The 25,346-nt window shown below is 41.5% G+C and overlaps 1 protein-coding gene across 3 annotated transcripts in view; it reads right to left on the bottom strand.

The window, feature by feature from the left end:
• Positions 1 to 25,346, bottom strand: part of Ranbp16 (Ran-binding protein 16) — a 65,512-nt gene that overhangs the window by 3,394 nt on the left and 36,772 nt on the right. For all 3 annotated transcript variants that reach the window (XM_084590938.1, XM_084590939.1, XM_084590940.1), the window contains exons 14-21: positions 24,003 to 24,202; positions 22,009 to 22,097; positions 14,366 to 14,556; positions 14,248 to 14,302; positions 13,609 to 13,676; positions 12,452 to 12,543; positions 10,172 to 10,310; positions 4,221 to 4,363 (exon numbers count right to left, since the gene is read on the bottom strand). In XM_084590938.1, coding sequence (XP_084447064.1) covers positions 4,221 to 4,363; positions 10,172 to 10,310; positions 12,452 to 12,543; positions 13,609 to 13,676; positions 14,248 to 14,302; positions 14,366 to 14,556; positions 22,009 to 22,097; positions 24,003 to 24,202 — 977 coding nt within the window. The remainder of the gene's footprint in view (positions 1 to 4,220; positions 4,364 to 10,171; positions 10,311 to 12,451; positions 12,544 to 13,608; positions 13,677 to 14,247; positions 14,303 to 14,365; positions 14,557 to 22,008; positions 22,098 to 24,002; positions 24,203 to 25,346) is intronic.

Genomic DNA, 25,346 nt, shown 5'->3' with positions numbered 1-25,346 from the left:
ACAAAATAAACAAAAGGGAAACTCAATGCTACAGCAACAAAGCGCCACCATAAAGCAAAACAATGCTGCAATATGGTAAATCGCAAAAAACGAGCCATGAATTGCAATGAAGAAGTCATTTCTGACTGCAGCCTAGCTATATTTGACTACGCAGTACTGTTAAAGGGCTCCTATGACTCAATGCGAGCATGTGCACTTTGCCTGTTGGTTGCACAGCATTACGGATGATGCCTTCAGTGTGTCATGAAGCCTGAAGTAATTTATGTTTGAATTTGATTCAAGAAGCTAACCTGCTGTCATTGGTGGTGTCACTTTTAGCAAATGTAAATGTTCGCTGCAGTATGTATGATGTGTGTACCTTCACATGACTGTGTAAACACTGTGCACAATGTGAATTCTCTCACAGTTACTGTTTAAACTATATTATCTTTCGCGTGGATTCTCTCAATCACAGTTACTGTTTAAATGTATGTTATCTTTTATACTAGGCCAGCAGAGTGAGCATATGAGCAATAAAAAAGCGCAATGCCAAATATGAGATGCCATCTGTCCCTCTATTCCAGATGTTAGCTGTGCTTGCTTATGCACTGTCCGGTACCTGCACATAGCACCGGTGAAGATGGCTCAACTTTTTGAGGTGGCAGTTTTGAGACCTGTGTGGTTGGCATGAATAACACATAGTGGGCCAGTTGGTTCATCTCAAGGCAGAAAAGAGTAAGCTAAAAAAGGACAAGAGTACAGCGGACAAGAACACAGACACACACAGCACAGCACTGTGTGTGTCTCGTCTTTCTTTCTTGTCCCTGTGTAGCTTGCGCTGTTCTGCCCTGTGTGGTTGGCTCACATGAGCAGAGAACAACCCATCAGTTAAAACTAACACCTCAAATTTGTAGCTTCAAATCTGCAATGGACACCCTGACTCTATGCAGTGCACACCTGCCCAAGACACTGGCAACAAGTGGATAGCACTGGTTTCATTACAGCATAGAAGATTGGTTAGCAGCTAGGAGCAGTCGCACACTGCATAAGTAAATTAAGCACTATGAACCGATGGGGAGGAATTACTTGGCTACAGAGAGGGGTCCATCACCACGGAAGCAAAATGGAAAATATGGAACGCTAGTTTCCACCATGTGCCTCAATCCACCTTTTGTGGTCCTGGTCTGTGCATGCATAAAACCAAAGCAGTGATTGTTTGACACAATCTTTACAGTGTCCTTTCACATCACTGCCATAGCAAACACACTGAAATGTAATAACAATGCTACTGTTGCAACTGTTCACAAGACAACAAAAACTGCCACGTGAACAATGAAGACTGCTTCATGATGAGTTGACACGATAGTAAAACCTCTTGCTCATGCCCATCACTGAGCACGACAACACCAAGTGAAAGGGTGACAGGGCAGAAAACAACATGAAACAGAGTTATCAGGAGTTGGTCACGCTATTTCTTCGGCACATCTAATGGCCTAACACTTCATAAGCCACACAGACCAACAGCCCCAATGCCTTATTTTGCTTCACTCAGAGGTATGCTGCCATGGCTGCCTCAGATGCTGTAACTCTAGATTTTGATATGTGCTGCTCACTTTCTTCTGAGGCTTCTTTTGCAAACAGGTTTGTATCATCTAAAGGATTATCCAAGAGATAACGCTCTAAGACTGAGCATTTACTCTGCAATGCAAATTTCCCTAAAAACATACCAATCACTGTGGCAGCATGACAGTACTACTTACTGCTAGTATGCTAGTACTACTGTATGCTTTCAGCCATGCCCTAACTGCAGAATATACTTCTTGACAATGCATGATAATACTGAAAAAAAATGCCAATGCATGACATTACCCTCCTGGAAGAGACTTGATAGCCAAGGTACCAGTGTGGACGTATAAAAATGGAGCATGCTTTTATTTATTTATTTATTACAGAGTCCTGCAGCGCCCGAAGGCATTATTGCAGGGGGGGGGGAGATGACAAATAACATTGCTAGAAACGCCAGTAGTACAATAAAAATACATAAAAACGAAGAAAATAACATGACACAAGTGATAATGCAGAATGAGAAACATGCATCTAAAGGGGACAACTGCGCGATGAATAAAGTGATTAAAAACACGCGCAAGAGAACTGGGCGCCACATCACACATCTGATAAAAAATCCCAAAATAAATTTTCCGTGCAGCACTGAGTGATGCCAGCTGGCAATCGGTTCTACTCATTGATCGTCAGTGAAAAGAACGAGGTTTTCTATACATCTGTCCGGCATTTTATTTCTCGGATCTTCCACTGATGATCAAGTCGTCTAGATAAAAAGTGAGGTTGAAGCAGATACCGGTTTTATCAATGCTGAGCTTTCCAAAATAAATGCGATACATGATCTGCAATCTGAAATGTTTTCTGTGGTGAGCTAAAGATTCCCAACCAAGATGATGCTTAATAGACGTGACACTAAATGAAAAGTTGTAATTGTTAGACACAAATCTGGCAGCATTATTTTGGACGCGTTCGAGCATGTCAGATAAGTAAATAAACTGATTGTAATTACGCCTTCCATGCAGAAAATGAAGGAAGACTGTTCATCCAAAAAAAAGCACACTAGCGTCTACTACCAGTATGCACATAACATAGCTGGTAATTTCCGTGAAGCAACATGTGAAGTATGTTGGGAGGCAAAAGCGTGTGCTGCTTTTGTCCGCAACCGTACACGTAAAACTACAACTACCCACTCACAGTGTCTGCATCCTGCAATATGACCAGCAGTTGTTTTTCCATCACTTTTGCAAAAAAATATTTAAAATCTACTTGCATTGTCTAATTTCCTGCCCAAAAGTAACAGTAACGAATGCCATTAGCTGCATTCACACACTCATGGAAGCCACCCAGTTGAAAAAACAAAGCACTGGTTCTTGCCACTTACAGCCTTAGTTGCTTAGCAAGGCAATGTCATCAGCAAATCGCAGATTACTGAGGTATTCTCCATCTACCCTTATCCCATAGTGCTCCCATTCCAAGTCTCTGAATACTTCCTCTAAGCAAGCTTTGAATAGTACTGGGGAGATTGTGTCTCCTTGCCTAACACCTTTCTTTATGGGAATTTTGTTACTTTCTTTATGCAGAACTATGGTTGCTGTGCAGCCATTATATATATCTTCCAGCACTTTCATGTACGGCTCGTCTACCCCCCGATTTCGCAATGCCTGCATCACCGTCGAGGTTTCAACTGAGTCAAATGCTTTTTCGTAATCAATGAATGCTATGTATAAGGGCTGGTTATATTCCGAGCATTTTTCTATCACCTGATTGATGGTATGGATATGATCGATAGTAGAGTACCGCTTCCGAAAACCTGATTGATCCTTTGCTTGATTGCAGTCTAAGGTTATTCTGATTCTATTAGCGATTACCTTAGTAAATACCTTATGCGTAACAGACAGTAAGCTGATTGGTCTGTAATTTTTAAGGTCCTTAGAGTCCCCTTTCTTGTGAATGAGGATAATGTTTGCATTCTTCCATGGTTCCGGTACTGTCGATGACACCAGGCACTGCGTATACAGGGTGGCCAGTTTTTCTAGCACGATAACCCCCCCATCCATCAGCAAATCTGTAGTATTCTGATCCTCTCTAGCCGATTTCCTCATTTTCATAGTTTCTATGCTTTCTTGACCTCATCCTTCGTCACTGGTGGAACGTCTGACTGTTTTTCCCCATCGCCAATCTCATTGCGGTCCTGACTACTTTGGCTACTGTAGAGATCTGTATAGAACTTCTCGGCTACTTTGACTATCTTGTCCATATCCGTGATGACGTTGCCCGCCTTGTCCCTTATCGCATACATCTGGTTTCTGCCTATGCCCAATTTCTTCTTTACCACTTTAAGGCTTCCCCCGTTCTGTACAGCATGCTCAATTTTCTCCATGTTATACTTCCTTATATCGGCCACCTTGCGCTCATTGATTAGCTTTGATATCTCAGCCAATTCTATCTGGTCTGTTGGATTGGAAGCTTTCATACTCTGGCATTTCTTAATCAAATCTTTCGCCTCCTTAGACAGCTTACCGGTATCCTCTCTAACTATCCTACCGCCTACTTCTACCACGCACTCAGTAACCTTGCTTTAAGTGTAAACAAATAAAACAGTGCAGCTAAAAGGCATTTGAATTAAGTAACCAGCATGAGTAGATTGTATAACATAACGAAAAAGAAAAGAGCATGTGTACCTGCTGCAAAATTTCAGGATGTAGTTCCAGGACACGAAGGCAAGGCTCAGGAGGTCCTTTTGTACTCCCCTTGGACAAACGACGAAATAGGAAGCTCACCATGTGGTCCAAGGTGGCACAGCAGCCAGTGCACACCATTGTGTCTGCAATAACAACAAGCCGCAATGCAAAGCGAAATCTGAAAGTTCGAGACAGATAAGCTCTTTTACCCCAGCTTGCACATTTAGGTGTATTTATGCAGCGGTGTTACCGAATTGCATTCAACATGTCACCATTGCCTCACCTAAGCCGCATAGTCTAAACAAAATGTAATGCCCACCCCAGCACTAGAATGCCAGTGCCCTCCAGCCATTTAAAAATAGCCACGATACCATGCGCCTCTTAGTTAATAAACCTTCAGGAAATACCATGCGAATGAAACTACCATATTATATCTCCTTAAGTTGCTCAGATATGCTTCATTTCACAAGCACATTATACCGATACCACCCATCAGTTCAGCACTGCATATGGCTGCATCTATAATAAATGGTAGTGAAAACTACAACTAGAAATGTATACCTAAGCATTGCAGAAACCAAAACAAGGACATGAATTTTGAAACTATGTAGAGTCAATCTTAAGCATGAAATGCTTCTAAAGAATAAGGATCAAATAAATGGGGTGCACAGATACCCTTGACACAGCTTGCTGGGCAAGGTGGGTAAGCCTGAATGTGTTCCATCAGCACTATAACAACAAACTATAACACATCTCCACCATAGAGCATAAGTACCAGCCATCTCAAGAACAACTTTCAAAAATTCCTAAATGTAGTGAATTTGAGAAAGAAAAAAAATATATTTTCAGGGACACACTCTCTACCTACTGTAAAAATCATTCAATCTATATGACAGTTCACTGAAATTTACTAATTTAACATTTAATTTACCACAGTTGTGTGGTAAATACCAGAGGAAGCTCAAAGCCATGTACAAGATGATGCATGATGACATATCAGCTTTTGAAATTAAGCAAAACTCATTTTCTAAAGCTCTTCTGCACAACAAAATCTGACACATTTTCCTGAACAAAACCAAAATGGTGCCCCGCCATTTTGGCTCAGGGGCTAGAGTGCTTGGCTATTGAACCCAAGGAGGAGAGTTCAATCCTGACCACTGTGGTCCTTTTCAATAGAGGCAGAAAGCAAGGCATGCTGTGATATCAGTGCAAGTTAAAGAACCCCAGATGCCCTCCACTACAGCATCCATCATAGCTCATAGCTGGTGTCACTTTCGGACATTGCATAATATAATGGCAAAATTGAACCTGAAAGCATAAGATAAACAGGAAGCTTCGTGGGAACGTGGGAAGCTCCGTTGCGATGATTACAGCACCTAATTCGGACTGCGTGCATTACTGTCATGTCATGTCACGTCATGGACTTTCATTCGCTCCAATACTCTCAAAAACGACTACCACGTGGTTAGTGGTAACTACCCTTTTTCTTTGCATGAAGCAGAAAAGCAAAATAGCATATGCACTTCGAATTAGGTACCGTAAGCACTGCGACACATCGTCGGCAAATTTCACATTTCTGCTCAGCTTCCTATGAGTATGATGCACCCGGCTTCTGTTTGGTGCAAAAAAAAGTGCAGGAATTCCTTGCGCTGTAAAGCTTCAAAGAATTCGGTTTTTCTTCATATAAAAAAAATAATAAAGCACTGATCCTATTTCCCACTAACCACCCAAGCGGGTCAAAAGAATCTATGTAATTTTAATTATTTTTACAGCACACTACATCCGCCACAGATGGAAGTGTGTTCCTGAAAACATATGTTTTTCTATTTCAAACTCCCATTATTTAGGAATTTTTTAATGTGCCTGGTGAAACGTCCAGTAAAGACCTTTCAATCAAGCGCGGGAGACATCGGAACACCTCCTCTCTGAACTGCTGAGAAACCAGTTTGACGGCAGCTTCCACCATGCTAGCACAGAGCACAAAAAGCGGTCCAGTGAACAATATGACGGCGCCCAGCGACCATGTATTAAAAGGAGTATATGTGGGGTTAAACGTCCATAAAACTTTAAGCCTCATGTGAACAAAGCAAATTATTTCCGAGCACTCTCCTGAGCCCACTCTGGAGGCTCAAGGATGTAAAACATGAATTAAAATCAACTAAGTGAGCTACCAAGAAACTAAAAGCAGATTTGAAAAGCAGAGCTTAAGTTCTACAAATGATGGCAGTTTAACTGAGTTGTCACAAATAATAAAAATTTTCTGAGAAGCCCCATTTTTCAAATATTTACCAATATGCATGTAAAAAATTGCAATTATGAATTTTATACAACTCACTGTGAAAACCTCACAGCAGACCCTCATGCTACAAGTCAAAGCGACCTACAACTGACCTTGTGGAAGTGAAGGGATTCTTACTTCAGGCATGTTCCTGGCCATACTACAGTCGTGCCTCGTTAATATGGACACTTTGTATTCAGTCCAAAACTTTCCATAAAGCGAGTCATCCATAATAACGAGTCATGAATAAAAATGAAAAGGATTTTATTAAGAAAAAAGAATTTGTAATGACTGCTTTTGTAGATAGCGGTTTGCAGTGGACTCAAAATAACAGCTTGAGGGGAAAGTTGGTGCTGCATAGTACCCAGAAATGTGGCGCAACAAACACAATCACATGCGAAGAAGCACAACAAAGGCGCACACTACCAACTATAATATGAATCTGAACACACTTCCTCTTCACCACTCCTCCTCTTCTGCACCCAAGTACATCTTCTGCAGTAAGACATGTCCATCCAAAGTGTAGTCCCTATGTAAAAAAAACTAACCTGCCAAGCATGTCTCTTATTAATGTCTACGAAGCAACGAAGTGTTTGTTTATTGATCCTCCTGTCCCTCAAGTACATGTACTTCTCATTCTCATGTTGCTTCGTAGACATTAATAAGAGACATGCTGGGCAGGTTAGTTTTTTTTTACACTACACAAGTGATGTGTTTTGGATGGACATGTCTTACTGCCCATGTGTGGTGGTTGTTTGCTAGAGTGCGACTTGGTGGTAGACTTTGTGACTGTCCAGCTTGAATGGTGGTTGTGGTACACTGGGACGATCGTGGTATTAGCTGCTGGGCAAAGAAGAGGTGTGTGGAGATGTACTTGAGTGTAGAATTGGTGACTGTCATGCTTGGACGATGTTTATGTTCTGCGGGGAAGAAAGTGCTATTATCCATTTGGCAAAGAAGAGGATGATGAGAAGATGTACTTGGGTGTAGAAGAGGAGGAGTGGTGAATAGGAAGAGTGGTCAGATCCATATTACAGTTGTTAGTGTGCGCCTGTGTTGTGTTTCTTCGCATGTGATTGTGTTTGTTGCACCCCATTTCTGGGTACTGGACTCAAAATGTGACAGAACACCGACAATTTTGAGTGCATTATCCTTGTCATTGTCTTCGAAAAATTGTGTTGCAGTCTGAAGTGACCCGCGTACCATGACACGCGTGATGGTGGTCTTTGTGTTGGTCGAACTTTCGAGCACGAACTCCTCAATGGCCAATGAATCAGCGTCCGATTCTCTACTCACCGCCACTTCCAAAATGGCCTCGTCACTGAGCAAAGTAGCCACTAAGTAGCTGCTTGAGATTCTCCTGAGGCGAGAAAACAGCCCAGCTGTCGATACTAGTCCCTCACGGCTTGGACTGACTGAGATGGCTTTTGCCGCTTGTATTCACAGATTGCTTGCTTCGTGCCTACGTTCAGCTCTGTTCTTTTGTGTTTAACTCCCGCCATGCCAAAATCCAGACTCAAGTTGAGGGTTACAGGCTCCTGATGCTTTGCACTTTTTTGCCTAGTTAACCTTTCTGCCTTTCCGTTCTTCTCTCTTTTTTCTCTCTCTCTGATTCTCTCTTTTTTGCCTTGTACTGTTTCCGTAAGGAAGCGAGGGATTCAAGTTGGCAAGCATGCTATGCAGAGGGCTATCGAACATCCCATCTTCTTGGCGCCGTTTCTATGTGTTCCTATAAAACAAGCTGAAGTACAGTACAGTGAAGTACGGCTAGACGACTACGAAGAGCTCGGACCTTGTCAAGGCCGAATCGTTGATTCAAGGCAAATCCGACATGCGGACCACCTGGGGTGCAAAATGTGACAGTTCGGCAGCGCAGCACTGACTAAAATCAGGAGCATGAGAAGGAAGGGCGTCCAGGACGGGATGCCCGGTCCCGGTTGCGTGGTGGTCGCCTTTCTTTTGTCGTTCTACTTTGTGAGTATGTCTTAACTCTAACCGAAAAGCGTTAACGGCTTCATGGAACATATACTGTGCTTTGGGAAAAAAAACTTCAGTTCCCGCCGGCACTGTAGGCACTTGTCTTTCTTCCTGTCATTTCTTTCTTACGCTTTTATCGGCCTCTCTGTTCACGTTCAGCAGAATTTATTGCAACCATGTGTTGCTGTTTTCCCGACTGCGGTGGAACTGCCGCTGCACCCAGAAATCTCCTGGTTCCTCCCTTTCGGGGTCTTTCTTACGCTGACCCTCGGTTTGCTGTGTACGTACCTCTCCGCTCTTGCCCCCCCTTCCTTAAAACGGCGCCACACCCGCTTTGGTTCTTTCCAACCCCACAGGGCTCGTTCAGGCATCCGGCCGTATCGGCTGTCGCGTAGGTTCGCGGGCGGCGCGCCCTTCTTTAACTTACGTTCGGACTCTGCTTTTTTTCAAGCACTGTCCATATTAACGAGGCAAAAATACATGGGCCCAAGTGGGCCGTGTGCATTTTTCCCCTGCCCATTGTCCAGACAGCGAGTTTCCATATTAACGAAGCATATATACATTGAAAAAGTTTCGTCCACAGAAAAACTGTCCATAATTCGGGTCGTCCAAATTAACGGGGGTCATATTAACACGGCACGACTGTATTAATTTTTACTTGCCACAGATAACTGCAGAAAGCTAGATGAACACAGTCCACCTTCAAAACTGAGCGAATAAATATAGTGTGTCTCCGGTTTCCTGTCTTATTCGTGCATTTCTGAAGATGAACGAATTTCACCAACTAGCCCGCCAGAAGACTCCACTAGATGAACACATTCTCCAACAGAACTTTTGCCCTCCTGGTGTGTCCACTACATGACCACTACATGACCAAACCTCGGTATGCATAATTTAGCTGTGGTTAAATGTAAGGATTGTAGGTGAGTGAAGTGATCAACAACCCTAAGAATTTGCTCCTACCCCACCAGCTCCTAGCCACCCTGGTTAGCTAAGTTGGTAGAACAATTGCCTAGACAGGCAGTGGTCCCGGGTTTCATCCCTGGGCAAGGATAACTGTTGAACTATGTTTCTGTGAAACCTGCACACTTTTCATTTGTAGCCACATGGCTCTATTTGGGTGGATGCTAAAGAGTTATTACTTTCTTATTATAGTTAATAATGCCGCTTTGAGAGATTCCCCAGCACACTGGACCAACACCATTCCCACTTTGAGCTGGTGATCAAACTGTGCTCACCCTACTATCTGCTAGCCGTCCTGGTTTGCACAGTTGGTAGAGTGACTGCCCCAAAAACAAGCAGTGGCCCCGGGTTCAATCTTTGGTCCCAGGATGTATATATCTCTGACTATGAAGTTTTTGTGATAGCTGTATAGCTTTCCTTCATAGCCGTATGGCTGCACTTGGGAGGCTGCTAATGAGCAATCAGTTCCTTACTATAAATTAACTCTGCCTGGGGGGATTCCTTTAAACATTGGACTAATTTTAAGATTGTGCATTTGTAAGCAAGTTTACTTCCATACCCTCAGGCAGACCATCCATAGTGCCGCACTACTCAGAAGTGGAGGCTATATAACTCCCTCGGCTCCTTCCCTTGACCCAAGACCATTTCCTGTTTCCAAGAAACTCTTATTATTTTCAATGTCTGCTCATTGAGACTCAAAAAACTCTGGCCACAGAAAGCTTGAAGCACCCACCAAGGGCTGTCAGCCCTTCTGAAACCGATGATAGAATGTAAAGGAACACATGTGGCTCCAGGTTGCTCAAGAAGTGCATATGGTCCTGTGCCAGGCACTCGAGCAAAACGTAGTAGGCCTGACTCAGCTTTGGGTAGTCCTGAAATAGCAAATGCAAACAAATGTCAGGAACAGTAGGGTGTCACACAACCATAGCTTACCAGAGTATTGCATACTACAAGCATTCCAATTATGAACAAAGGGTCCATTATTATTTATTGTTCTGTATACATGCAAGTTAATAGCTTCACATTCCATCTCAGAACACTAGACCATGCACAAAACAGCAAATACACCATAAAATTACACCAATCAACACAGCACAATACCTGTCAGCAAGAAAAGACAGGAGCTGTGTACAGGAAGTGCTCAAGAAAACCCCTTGTGTGAACATTTTATTACCCCACTCCTCCTCCCACTCAGTCAACGTCCTCCATTTCACAGTCACTATTTCAAACAGCATTTCAACAACAATATTTATTTCCTTTTGTCAAAAATTAATACACAAAAGTGTGCTGATATGCCCAATGTGCTCACGTTTAGAGAGATCCCACACAGGAGTAAGGCTGACAACTCAAGAACAACTTCCAGATTTTGAAAGATATTCACAATTTTGTGGCCTTGAAATAAGACTGTTCACTTTTAGGAAGTTCTTATTTGACATCCCATTTTCCTCCAAATCCACCAGCTAATCATCACATATATGCATAAGGAAGCCTCACTGTCCCATTTTATGCATGTCCTACCTCTGTGAGAATTTCTTTGTGCATTAAAAGAAAGACTCAGCAGTGCCATATCAACATGCCCAGCTCAGTTGCCTTGTTGATGCATTATTTGCAACTACAACACCATTTCACATTCAAAGCCTGCATACTAGCGCACCAATCGACAAACATCAGACAACATTCTCGAAGACTACAATGTACGACAGCAGTAACAATAAATGAACAACAGGAATGAACAAAGAATTTTGGCACACACAGCAACATAGAATAGCACACAGCTGCAATCAATATCTGATTTTCCAGCACAAAGATAATACCTAACTAAAAAAGTGCCTTGCACCCCTTTTGAACAGTAACTTCCACAATAAGCAGCAACAAAACCAGAAAGTGACCTTGCATACTTTGATGTGTGCCAAGTGCAACATATCCAGCCAAACTTTGCTTCCACAGACAATTTTTGATTCAACAAGCACAGTCTTCCCAAGAACCTTCAAGTTCCAGGTTACATGTTAGCAAATATGTAAAAAAAAAAAAAAAAAAAAAAAAAAAGTCACATCTTAATTTACACTTTTAGATGATGGAGATTCATTAAATAGAGATAATCTGTAATGCAATAATGCAGATAGATCATAGCCTGCCATGTTAACTGGAAGTTGTCTATCAGTGAGTCCTAGTAGGAAGTGGAGCAATGGCAATGCTAAAGTAATGTTACTTCATGTAATAGCCTTGTGTGGTTAATTATTCAGTACTAGAAAAGGTGCCATGATTGCTAAAGGTTGCAGTTCTAAAGAGAGCTCTTTACTCCATGAGAAAATGAAGTAAAAAGAGGTATATTAACTAAAATCAAAATGAATTAAGTGTGATCTTGACAATAAATTCCCAACCTACATTGTCTCGACTTTTTTCATTTGCGCTGAAGTTTTTTCACATCATTATGAACCAACTAGCCCAACAAAAAGTTTTACTACATACCCTATTAGAGCACATTACCTACAGTCAAAATAGCCTCATAGCAAACATTGTGCCTATTTGCTACTTTTTCTGTTTTTCAGAGCCTCAAGTTACTGTTATTCAGCTCTTCTCTTCAATACTTTAGACCTATGATCGTCTTTACTGCTTTAGCATCCCATTTGCAGCTCCAGAGAAAACAGAGTACCGCCCTTAATATAATAAATTAGACAAGCTGGAGCAAAGAGTAAATGTGTTACTTGGTATCCCCCTTGTAAGCATGCAGAATGCGCAGATTATTACAAAGCTTCTTAGAAGCGAAGAGCAAGCAAATACCCCGCCACACACACACACACACGCACACACAAACACAAAAATAATTTGAAATATCAGAAACACAACTAGAGTTATGGTGCTGATACAAGATGTTTTCCATTTTTCTTTTTTTCCACCAAGAAATGTATGCTACACATTAGCTTTTTCTCTCTCATGCACACATGCAAACATGTGCATAGCACACACATATCAACAGCTGACAAGTGAATGTGGTGTCAGCTAATCTTCTTACCAGCAAGTCGGGCTGAGGTATTGAGAGCAGCAGTTTAACAAAGATCCCCAATGCATCATCCAACGCAGAGTCTCCATACAGAGAAAAGACACCTGCAAATGTATTCAAACAGAGAATTCAGTACATGAACCTTATCTACATATTGTTACAAGGCAGCAAGCCGATGACAACAGGAGAACAGAGAACACAGAGAGAATATGGTCGATGACTGTGAGATAATGTTTATTGAATGGCGGTGGGCCTAGCGCGAGCGCTCCTGCCCACGCCCCTACCAGCTTCTTCCTCGTCCGTAACAATATATTAAGATGATGTTATTCGGCTTGTTCTATGAGGTTTAACATCCCAAAGCGAAGGCTATCAGAGATGGAGAGAGAGAGGGCTCCAGAAAATTCGACCACCTGGGGTTCTTTAACGTGTGCCGACACTGCACAGCACATGGTCGCCTTGCTTTTCGCCTCCATTGAAAAACGGCCGCCACAGTCAAGATTCGATCCTGTATCTTTTATTAAAGCAGTCGAGTGCCCTAACCACTGCACCACTGTGGCGGGGCCAAGCTGAAGTTAATTCAATTTTCAAAATTCATTTCTACAGCTCACAGGTACTAACAGTATATGCTTCGAAGAGTTAGTAACCTCCATTCAATGTGTTCTTTACTCAAAGCCACTTTAACTAATTGCTTTTCAGCCTTGTCGCAAAACATTGCATTCGAAGTCGTATATGTAACATTTTTAATGCACACTTACTTTTCACACAGCACAGTTCTGTTAAGCTTACTTGTAAAGATGAGGTGGGCATTTATACTTAAATCTCAGGTTGCATGCTGCATGAATTTAACACTGTTACATTGTATCCTAGAAATGCCCGTTAATATTATACTATCATAACTTTTCTTTTTTTACTGTAGTCCGTTCCCTTCTGTAAGGTGTGCAGGGTTTACATACTGCCATAAAGTGGCATGTGGGTTATGATGCTCAGTGGACAGCTTGCAATTAATTATGAACATCTGGAATTTTCTGCCATGCACTGACACTGCAGAGCACGTAGACATCTTCACATTTCACCACTACTGAAGACATCCTGTGACCTCTATCGCACCCTTTGATATTGCCTTGACCAGAGTATTTCAAATGCAGCATTCATCAAATGTAAAAACCTACCTAAATTCACGTAGCCTCCGCAAAGAGCACTCTTGAGCATACTGAAGCAGATGGCAACACCCTTCAATCTAAACAGCAAGTCAAGAACATTTTTAACATGAAAGGTAGAGAAAAATGAAGCTTTGTCCAAGCACATGAACGGTTACAAATTTGGATGTAAGTTTAAAAAAAAAAAAAAAATGAACATGGCAACAAGTAACTACTCTCTAAAGAGCAAAAAGCATCTGCAATCCATGAATGTGAGACAAACAAAGTGTAACCTCACAAGTGCCACATTATTTCACAAAGATGTCGCAAAAGATGCCAGCATTTCTACTGCAACTCAATAACTAATTGGACATTAAGTAGGAACAAATGATATACACAGCTGGAAATGTTGGATTTTTGAGTTTAATTTAGAAAAGAAAAAAAAAAAAGGAAGACAAATTCACAGAATTCCATTTTTTCAGTCTTTACCCAAAAGGCCAGTATCCTTGGCACGATCAAGAAAATGGTATGCTCCATCAAAAACGGAAAAATTAGGGCGATAAATAAGTTGTTTGCTTGTTTACAATGAAAGCTCGCAATCCACAAAATATAGCAGTACTAAGAAGGTTCCAGTAGCAAGGGTTTCATAAAAACAGCATACAGAAAGGATACTTCAGCTTGTAAACTTGGTCCTTTGGAATTTGACCCAGTGTCAGGATGCATGTGCCTAGGCAAATTCATAGCAAAATAAGAATAAGAGAAAAAAAAAGTGAAGTCAGGCTAAACGTACCATACAGAACCATTGTGCGAGATGTTTCACGGAACAACAAGATGCCATTTGGTGAGGAGACATCAAAGTGAAGGCGTTGTGACCGATTCTGTACAAGTTCTGCCACAAGTTTCAGCACTGGTGTGCTTACACTCGGGTCATGGTACCATAGTTCCAAAGCCCGATGCAGAATTGGAAAGTATGTTGGGTAGCTTTACTTGTTGTCAAGGTTGTAACTGCTGAAGAGCACATAAATTTTGTAGACATATCACGTCAAACATGCACCAGCACTGTCAAACTTGTGATGCAACAGTAGACTCACTTTGAGAAAAACTTTAAGGAACCATGAGGTTCATCTTAACACAAGCGCCTCCAAATAAAAGATGCAAGCATGCCAGAAGCATCCATACACAAGGCGAGTGAAAGCAACCCTATGACAGCCAAAACGAGACCTCAGGTGGCCACAGCTTGGCCATGAAGAGGCGTAGCTAGGAGGAGGAGGAGAAGGAGAAGACGAAAAAGGCGAAGGCAAAGAAGAAGACGAAGATGGCGAAGAACGCTCGGTCACCCACAGCTAATGCTTTCAGCAGCGTTAAACCCTTCCCATCTTTTAACCGCTTATGAGCTTGTGCTTCAAAGACTAAAGCAATACATCTGTGCATCTGTATAGGTGGGTTTTACAGCAAGGAAAAATAGAATCGTAACTAATCAACCTTTAAATTATTTTAAGGTCTAATGTTATATGATGCCATTATGCTGTTTACTTCTTCTACATCATCACATACACAAACTGTACCTGCACTTGACACACAAAAAATGTGATGTTATTTTTTTAATGTGCAATGCCAGCCAGGCAACTAAATTAAATCCAAATGTGTACTCTTGAAAGATATTCTGAACCACACTGCCAATTAGAGAACTTAAAAACAAGGCTAGCCTTTGACACTGGTAGCCTTCAACTTTGCAAAGTAATATTGCCTTTTAAAACAAATAACTAGAAAGTTGATAGGTTAATTCCAATTAATCACCTAATCAATAATTTCTATAAAGTTGATCGATTAATTCTGGTTAATCACCTAATCAATCATTTCTATCATGTACGTGATGTCTCTCTAACCATAAAACCCACCTGCACAGACTGCTCAGACATATCTACCGTAGCTTTTAAAAGAAGTTTTTAAAACGGTTAAAAAAAATCCCCCTGTATACTTTGCATGAAAATAGTGAATAAAAATCCCTTTCAGATAGAGGACAAATACAGCATTTATTACACTATACATAAAGTGAGGTGAAGACAATGCACGAAACTACCTCCCATTATCCTACCTTATAGTGACACTGCTTGTGATCGCCCTCTTTCTTCTTACTGCACCCAAAGCAGCTGCTATCTGTGTGCGTGTTTTCTAAATGAGAAGGCACACCACACACGTTTATGTAGTGCCAATATCTCGCTAACTAAGCACCACAATAACTTGTTACAATGCCGCATAAGCCGAAAATGTGGCCCCAAAGTTTTTAAGCCCCAAGTCAGCGATCGAATGCATTTCTGCGTATACGCGCCTTGCAGCGTGGGAGACAATGTATGGTATGTAACGAGCACATGATGCCGAGATATGACCATGCCGAGCCTCTGCACCAGAGAAAGTGCAATGGTGCCCGGCCTTTTCTGCACTGGCAAGCAACTTCCCTTCAAGAATGAGCGCTCCAGCAAGACTGCTTCCCCACAGTGCTTCCCTGCGCACCATCTTGTGGGGCTGCGCATTCTTAGATGAAAGCATTTTATTTTATTTGTTCCTTTATGACGCTGTGCAAACCAGTGAGTGTTGACTCTCAAGGTCACACCGGTTGGAACTTGCTGTGGAAGTTCATAACTAGGGGTTGGACTTTCGGTGTTTATTTTACAATGCAATTTTCCTCTTTTTTTTTTTTTTTTTTCAGCTAATTTTTAAAGAATGAAATCCTGACTTTTTTCGGTTATTTAAAGAATATACTGTGTGCTAAAAAGTCTGAGTAATATCTCTGCGCATGAACAGTTTTTGTTCAGAGTAATTAGCTTGAATATGGTAGTCTTTAAAACGAAATTTCTGCTATTTAAAAAGTAATGCAAGCTGAATGAGATAACCACCAGACAAAAATGCTTGTGGAAGTTTACTTCTAAGAGCATGGCTTATGCTTCATCGTTGGGTTGTCACATTGGGCAGGCGAGAGGGCAGGGCGTCACATAGTCTGCGTACTGACAGCGGCGATGAAACTGCCGCTCAGTCACTGCGTATCTTTGCATGAGGCCCATGCACACTTTCATGCCACTGAGCTACATGCCATTGATAAACATACTTAACAAACTAACTGCTCTAAACCAGTGATGATAGTGAACAAACAGTGCTTAGCTAACAGGCGGGAGGAGGTGCTGCATCCCATTCTACAGAGGCATGCAGGCTAGTGAAGAAACACCTCAACAACTCCATTGCTTATTCAACAATACTAGCACCGCATCATCCCACTAGCTTTCCTAATAGTTCAACTTTTACTAATGGAAACCCATACACAACAGTCATCTAGATAAGCATGGCAGAATACAAACTTTTTTTTTTTTTGGTTGAAACTAAATTTCAAAAATATTCAGCACTTTGCTTTTTTTTTTTTTAAGTTTTAACCAAAAAGTATAACAACTTACCAAAAATTCCAACCCCTAGTCACAACCAAAGGACACATGAAACAGCTCGTCTAAAGCAATTTTTTTTTTTTACTTCAGATTCATGGGAAGACAACCAAATGGTTTTGCATTGTTTACCTTATCCAAGTGCAGACACTAAAATTTAACTCCAATGTTTTCTTTAAAATGATGCAATAGACAGTATTCATGAATCGCCTTGAGGTATTCGCCTACGATCTCTCAATATTGTATATTTGAATTTTTTTTTTTTTAATGCTGTTTCGGCTGCTGTTTCATCAAGCGAATAACGGCTGTGACATCAAGTTGGTGTTTAGGGCACACGAGACACATGAAAAAAAAACAGCAATATAACTGCCAATAAATGTTTATTGTCATTACAGTGCTTAAATTACGTATTTCTAATATATTGCAGTTTTCTTGAGCCTCATGTGACCTAAACATCAACTACATGCCACAACCGTCCTTCGAATGATGAAGTTGGAACAGCATCAAGGAAGAAATTCACTTTTAGGTTTGGTTTGGTTTGATTTATGGGGTTTAATATCCCAAAGCGACTCAGGCTACGACAGGTGCTGTATAGTGCAGGGCTCTAGAAATTTCGACCACCTGGGGTTCTTTAATGTGCACTGACGTCACACAGCACAAGGGCACCTTGCTTTTTACTTCCATAAAAATGTGGCTGCTGTGGCCGGGATTCAATCCCCCATCCTTGGGTACAGCAGTCAATCACCCTATCCACTGTGCCACTGCGGCAGGGCAAATTCAATTTTAATTTATTACCAGTCATAGGCAAATACCATGTGACTACTCATGTTTTGTAATGTCTAACACATAATTTGAAAGAAGAAAACAACAAATTTTGTGGCCATAGTCTTTAAGTTCGTCTTAATGGCAATCTACTAAGCAATAGCACCCTAAGAAAAAAATGCAGAGCAGGAGATAAGTTTAATGATACATCAGTGTCACCACTGAAAACAGAAAGTGTATCAGCTGTACATTTCCACTACATAACAATGGTTCTTCATACCTGGCACTCAATAAGAATGCGAGAAAGAAACAGCAGGAAACTGAAAAACTGAAAAAGTGAAAATAAGCGAAAAGTAGGAGAAACAAAAAACTGATGAACAGTGGGTTGCATAGAACCAGGTGGAGGGCATATGTGTTGAAGAGCTCTCTGCTCTGGCCATATGCAAGACATCACTGCAGGCTTAGAAAGAAAAGGAAAAACAGGATTAAATAGCCACAACAGCCCAAAATAATTTGTAGTAGCAGTAGCGTGAAGCTCAGAAAGCTCAGGAATACAAAAATGGTATGCATGGAGGTCAACAGGAGCGCGTGAAGCGTGGAAAAAGGCAGAACATGGGCAACAGGACACTGCATAAAAAATTTAGCAAGAGTTTAGCTCCACGTCAATCAACCAAGACATTCCAAACCACTTTTTGAGATGGTTTTACTTCGCGGTTTGTCACCGAGAGACTGGCACAGAGCTTGGCAAAGTGTTAAATGTCTAACACAAATTAAGAGTATACAGTTTGTGGGGCTCCGCAGCCCCTTTAGGTGTTTTAAACCGTGCACGCGTCTTTCTATTTGTATTGTTTGCACGGGCAGCGCGAGTGCGCATGAGCAAGCAGATAATCTTGGGGGGGCGTGATGTTAGCAGCGGCAGACGAGGGTAGATAAGAGCGTCAGAAGCGAGGCACGGGGCCTTTTTCGCCCGGCGGAAAGGCCGGCGCGGGACAACCGGTGAGCGTCATGGGCCAGCAGGGTGTGCACGGACGACCGAAAGAAGATCGCCGACGCGAAGATGGAAGCAGTGCCTGCAGGAACAGCCTAGGCGTATTTCTGTGAGTTGCTGTGCCGCGATGAGCAATCTTTCTTGTGTCGCCGTTAGCGCTTTGGCCCCATCGCTCATTTTATTCGCTCCGCAGTGTGTTTTGTTTCGCCGCGGTAAGGCCCTGACATTCTTCCCGCTTTCCGTTGGTGTTCTATTGTCGCGCGTGTGAACAGCCTGTTCTTAGCGCAGTAGCGCCTTATGTTTCTCTGTTTTGCTTTTTTTGTTTATCCGGAATATACTGGTGTTTTTAAGAGACTGGATTTGTCACTCGTCGGGCGAGACCATGGCTCGCGGACCCGTTTTTTGAAGGCGAGGCCGTCAAGTTAGAGGTACATATGTTGTCGGTCCATATCGCAAACTACAGTAGAACCCCTTTATAGTAAAGTCACCAGCACCAGCAAAAATTTTTACTATATCAATATCAGGGTCTTTACTATATCAGTGGTTGGGACGACATGATCCTGAAGATGCTGTCTGGTAATTAAATAGCTAATTACGAAACATGTCCTGTTGCTTAATGAAAAAAAAAAAAAAAAAAACTCTCAAATACCTTCCATCTCTCTCTTATCGTCTCTTCATGCAATTTTTTCAGTTAATAAGGTTTTTTCTTACAGCTTGTGGAAGTACCCATTAAGCATGAAGGCAACGTGTCTATAAATAAAACAGAGTTTGATTTCATGTGAAAACCAAAGCCTTGCATGAAGATGAAGACATCTTCCGCTGTTTCTGTCATTTAAGAGGCAACAGATGAGAAATGCACGTGGCGGTCAAGCGCTTCAAAATCGCACACACCGTGCCTCCACTACTTTCCACTGCTGCTTCGTGCTGCGCAGTGACGCGAATGCTTGGCCGTTTGTTCCCTGCCTTACTTCTCGCTGCACTTTAACTTTCTCTTACTTTCTGAACAGTCCATGCGGTCTTCCATGTTTGCAGACAGCATTATTTTTTTCTTATGCGCTGCATGCTTTCCCTCATGGCTCTAAGGCCTATGTAAAATTAGCTTCTCATGGGTACTGCAAAGCATAGTGGTAAACCCACTTGTAGAAAAACGTGTTTTCTTTTCTTTTTTTCAAAAAACGAAAATTGCCTCACAATTTTAAGTAGCGTGCGTGCGGCGATGTCATTTTGTGGGAAATCGTTGCCATGGCCAGACATACTTACCTATAAACTATTTTTGTTAAAAATGTCTTTCCTATAAAGGGGGAAAAATGTACAGTCATCGATAGAAGATGAACTGAGACTTAAGTTTCACTTTACTATATCCGAGTTTACTATAGCGGGGTTCTATTATTATAACCTCCAACTTGACTGGCAGATGGATACTAAAGGAGAAGCAAACTGCTATAACCCCCACCCTGAATTCTGCACAAAGAATGCCTGGGTCACAATTTTGATATGAAATCACATAATTTTGTTATCACTTCCTGCTCACACTGTTCATGAGGCAAGTAAGGCTTCTGACTTAAGGGGGGACACGGGTCTTTCGGACCAAAAAATCGCAAAAAAATCACTTTTTAGAAAATGTGATTTTCGAAATCAGTAGTTTTTTATTTACCTATCTGCTAAGTTTCTCATCTCTAGGATCAGTATTCTAGTCACAATGTTTAGTCGCAGTATTTTAGTCACAAAAAGAAAACGTGGCGTTCGCAATCCCATTGGCTTTTGGGGTGCACGTGACAGCAGGGCGCCATCGCATTGGTGGAGCTAGTTGGCGGCTTCTGTTTTTAACAACCTATTATTTCAGAACTTAGACCTTAAACAATGGAAGTTTATTATTAATTATCTTGCAAACAAATTGTGCTACAGGAAAAAAGACTGCATATTTGAAATCAGCATGAAAAATTCACTAAGGCTGTGAATTTTTATTACAATTCACCAAAAAATAACAAAGATAGCTTTAAGACCCATGTCCCCATTAAGAAAACCAGAGACCAAGGCAGAGTAGCAGTAATGGGAGGCAAGAGCAAGGAAGCCTTTTGTGCTTAACATCAGGCATGTCCCAAACAAAACCAGGCCAGCTGTGGTATGCATGACAATGAGCACAGTGCTGTCACATACCATATTTACTCACGTAATGAACCACGCATATTTTTTCAAACAAGTCAACATCAATTTAAGGGAACGGTTCATTAAGCGGAGAAAAAAGTTTGGGATCTTTTTGCGAGAGTCAAAATTTCACATCATATGTCCATTCGTTTATCCATCACCAAAAAAAGAGCATGCAGTCAGCCATGATCACATCGCTAGCATTTAGTGTAAAAGGCGTATGTTGCTAGCACAGTGCAACTGGACAATTCTGTGATAATGGACTGCAATTGATGATCAGGGCAAGATGGCGCGAACATCCTGAAAGCCATGCATGCAGCAGTCCATTGAGCAATTAATCCACAGCCACCAGCGCTGCTGTCAAGTGTGCACAGCATTTTAATGCCCTGCCAAAGTTCCCCGAAAGCATCAGCTCTGCAGGACCTCTCATCAAAAACACACTATGATGTTATAGTGGTGTGTTTTGGTGCACTGCCAAGATCTGTGCTGCAGATTGCAACAAGAACGGCACGAAACTGAGGGGCACGCTAAGACAAACTAGCATTTAAATGGGGGGTGGGTTCATTACGAGAGTAAATATGATATGTCCATTTGGAATACAAAATAACTGGCCTCTTATCAACAGTTAACAATGTTCCTCTAACAGTGCATTGCTTAGCTGTCCATGAACATGCTCTATCAATGCATGCAAAATGAGACAGTAGAAAAAGAAAACAGAAATCTAAATGGGATTGAATTTTGCCCGTTATCCTCATCGCCCTTTTCATTGTACAGTGAAAATTACGTGTTGCACCACTCACACAAGGCAGTAGCTGCTCCACCAAGCTTATGTCAACTCCTACTGGCTGCCGAAACTGTTTTCAGGAACAGCCTCAGCACAATTCCACTAAAATTATCTCATTTGCAGCAAAATGCAAGAGGTTTAGTAAAACACTGCAGTTTGGTGCTATTGGTGCAACATTCTGCCCACTGCATCTGTTGTATATCACTAGAAAAGGCTTCTAGCATACACTTGGTTAGATTACCTTGAATGCAATGCAATATAATCACTACTATAGCAGGTATCTTCAGAAAACATATGCAGTATCAATAGGCAAGCAAAAAGGATACATCCATTCAAAGAGCATCATGTAGCTCGTTTTCGTATTGAAAGCAAATACCAAGCCACGCAAGTCACGGGCCAGTCCAATCAACATTTTCTGCAAGAAAATTAGAAATAGGAAAATTTAGCCCGAAAAAAAACATGGAAGCAAAAGAATTACACTGCACAGCTAAGACTCACAGATGCACTGCAGTGTAATTACGTCGAACATCACCACTGCCATATCTTTTCGTAAAAGGTCACCATAGCCAGGTCTTTTTTTGTTAAAATGGGAATGCCAATGTGTACACCTCGAAAGTACTGTTCATATGTAAGTACTGTGTAAATTAAGGGCGTGCGAATATTTAAAATTTTGAATATGAATCAAATATGTTTGTTATTTGATTTGTATTTGAAAAATAATATTCATATTTTCCAAATATTCGAGAATTACCGAATACACCAAAAATTTTCAAATGCACCGCAAGTTTCACTGCAATGCTTGACCCCATGAACTGCCAGTGAAGAATCCTAAAAACTCAACAGGACCATTGTGCGAAGAGGGAATTCCCGACAGTGCGCGCAAAAACAAGTGCTTGACAAAAGCAGGAAAAAAAAATGTGATCTGACTTCATCTCAAACGCAGACAACCATCGTGCAGGTGTTCACCTGATAAAATTACTGTGATGCAAATGGTTTTCAGCAGTTTTTTCAGGCCCATTTAATAATTCAAGATTTCAGTTAATTTGGACATTTTTTAAGGCCCCTTAAAGACTGAATTATAACTTTTTTTGTTGCATTCAGCAGAAATATAACAGCTCCACTTGGTTTCTCGCAGGTCCTTTCTGTAGAAAAAAATCGGTATACGAAATCCTGCATATAATACTGAAGTGAAATTCTAGTTTTTTACTTGAAAATATTATGTGAATTCTGAAACAAAAAGCAAATGTTTGCTACTTTCCACTTTCCTTTTCCTTTCTCATGGATCAGATAATCAATATTTTATTCGGTATTCGAAGGAACATTTTTCTCATATTTGTATTCGAAAATTTTAACATTCGCACACCCTTACTTTAAAAGCTCTTCAAATGCAATTTTTTAGAAAAGAAATTCGTAAACCAGAATTAACAAGTACAGCAGAATCTTGATGATACGAATATTATGGGTCACAAAATATATTCACATCATCTAAAACAAGCAAGATTGATCCACAAAAGCATGGGAAATGCATTCATGCAGCCCTGCTTATCGCTAATGAGATTTATTAACACGTTCACTGAGGCAAGGATTTTTCGAGTTCTAATCACTCTGCGTCGTGGCCTATCTTTAATTTTCTTTGATGAGTCACAGTAATGCACAGGCAGCGATCACGAAGCCGACTCTTTCGAACCATCAAGAAACGGCAATAGCAACCCAGCATGTGCACTTTTCGCAGGGTCTTTGATCGCTCACTTTGATTGCTTTTCGCTCACTGTTCCTGGTGCATACAGCACAACAGGCAATCATGTACAGGCAACATGCCATTGCTCACTGCTCCCCTTGCTTAGAGTGCGTAGCACAAAACTAGCAACTGCATCAGCAATGCATGGGCAACACTTGCAGCTCAAGGGTGCAGTAGCAGCTTGAGGGCTCATATTGTCAACAATGACAAAGGAGTGTGTTCAAAACATACAAAATCCTGCACGCTGTACGCTATGCACTCTGGCTGTAGAATTTTCAAATTAACCCAAAATTCGTATCAACCATGTCTGTATCTGTATCACCAAGACCCTATGTACACAGCAAAGACCTCAACTCAACCTGCTACTCTACGCTAAGAGTGCATACGAATGTTCTAGGCTTGCTACAAGGCATCTACTTTGAGTGAAACTAGAGTTATTTATTAAAGGATGATCCAAGGGTGCAAGAGAATAAAACCGCTAAAAATCATGCGGTTTCAAGCAAGTTGCAAGACACCAAGGATAATTACACACACAGAATGAGCACATCAAATAATCATAATAAAAAAAAAGATGATCATTACCTTGGCTTCATCAGCATTAAACAGGGGCGAATCTGCATTGGCCAAAGTAGCACCAATAGCCTCAAAGGCTGCTGTCAGGGGCCGCATGAACTGCACAAAGCGCTCCTCGTCCTCACCCAACTCAACCATTAGCAGTCGACCCAACGATGTGTAGAAGGTGGAACGACAACGCATGTCCATGCCCCGTTCTCGACCTCCTCCTGTGCCACAGAGGCAGACGTGTCACAACAAAAACACTCTGAACTCCAAACGCAATACATAATTCTTTATATATTGTTTTTTTTCTTCCAAGACAAAATGCAGTAGAGCGACACAATTAGAAAATAACACATGAGATAAGTGTGTGTTTACTGGGAGGCTTACCTAAATTGGAAAACTAAAGAAAAGAAATGAAAATTACAGCCCTATAGGCAACGTGATTACGAATACGCAATGCATGCTTTCTGCGATTGATACCACGCCTGCATGCGAACAGTGATCCGAGTGCAACACTCCATGATGTAGTGTGCACAAATACATTTTCTGCCGATGACGCCATTCACCATTTGGCTGCCACTGTATAACTTAGTCCAAATGAGAGTGTGCTCAAAGATATGGAAAAGAAGTCACCTTCGGAGGAGGTTTTGTAGGTCTAATTGATACAAGCCTCAAGCAAAAGAATACATGGGATTCATACAACACATTCATAAAAATGGAACTTATTCCGGGCATCCTAAAACTGTAGTCCAAGTTTCGTGTTTCAATTACAAGGCGCGTTTCAGGGAAGACCATTAAGTAACTTCAAAATATAATTGTTTCAAAATGAAAAAAAAATATGCATAAACAAACTTTTTGCCGCGGTGGACGCAATATTTCTGCAAAACTCTTCTAATTATTTAGCTAATTAACTAAGGCCCAATAATAAATAGTTATTGCATTCCAGTGGTTAGTTTGAATGGGAAATTCAAAGCCGAAATTTGAAAAACATACCAGTTTTTGAAACAAAAAGAAAACAAAAAAACTCATCTTCTAGAGTCCCGCAGCATGAGAAAATCCAACGCTTTTTTCCCATACGGAGCTGAAACTGAGCGCAAGAGACACACACGAAGCTCGAGGTACAGATACGACGTCCGGTAATAGAGGCTTAGTTTACCGCTGCCGCTTACAGCGGCCGTCTACCACTACCGCACCCCGTCAGCACAGCATGCGCTAACTGGTCCCTGCGTGCGGAGTCCGCCGGAATTTGACAGGGATGTAGCACCATCTGTCGCCCTCGGGTGACCTGCGCATGTGTACTGACGCTCGCGCGGTAGCGGCAGACGGTAGCGGTAAGCGGTAGCACTAAGCTAAAAGTCTCTAATGACG

The sequence above is a fragment of the Amblyomma maculatum genome, chromosome 1, assembly GCF_055883805.1.
Source record: "Amblyomma maculatum isolate TAMU_Amacu chromosome 1, ASM5588380v1, whole genome shotgun sequence".
In the NCBI taxonomy this organism is placed as follows: Eukaryota; Metazoa; Arthropoda; class Arachnida; order Ixodida; family Ixodidae; genus Amblyomma; species Amblyomma maculatum.
This window is presented reverse-complemented; position numbering and strand designations above follow the sequence as displayed.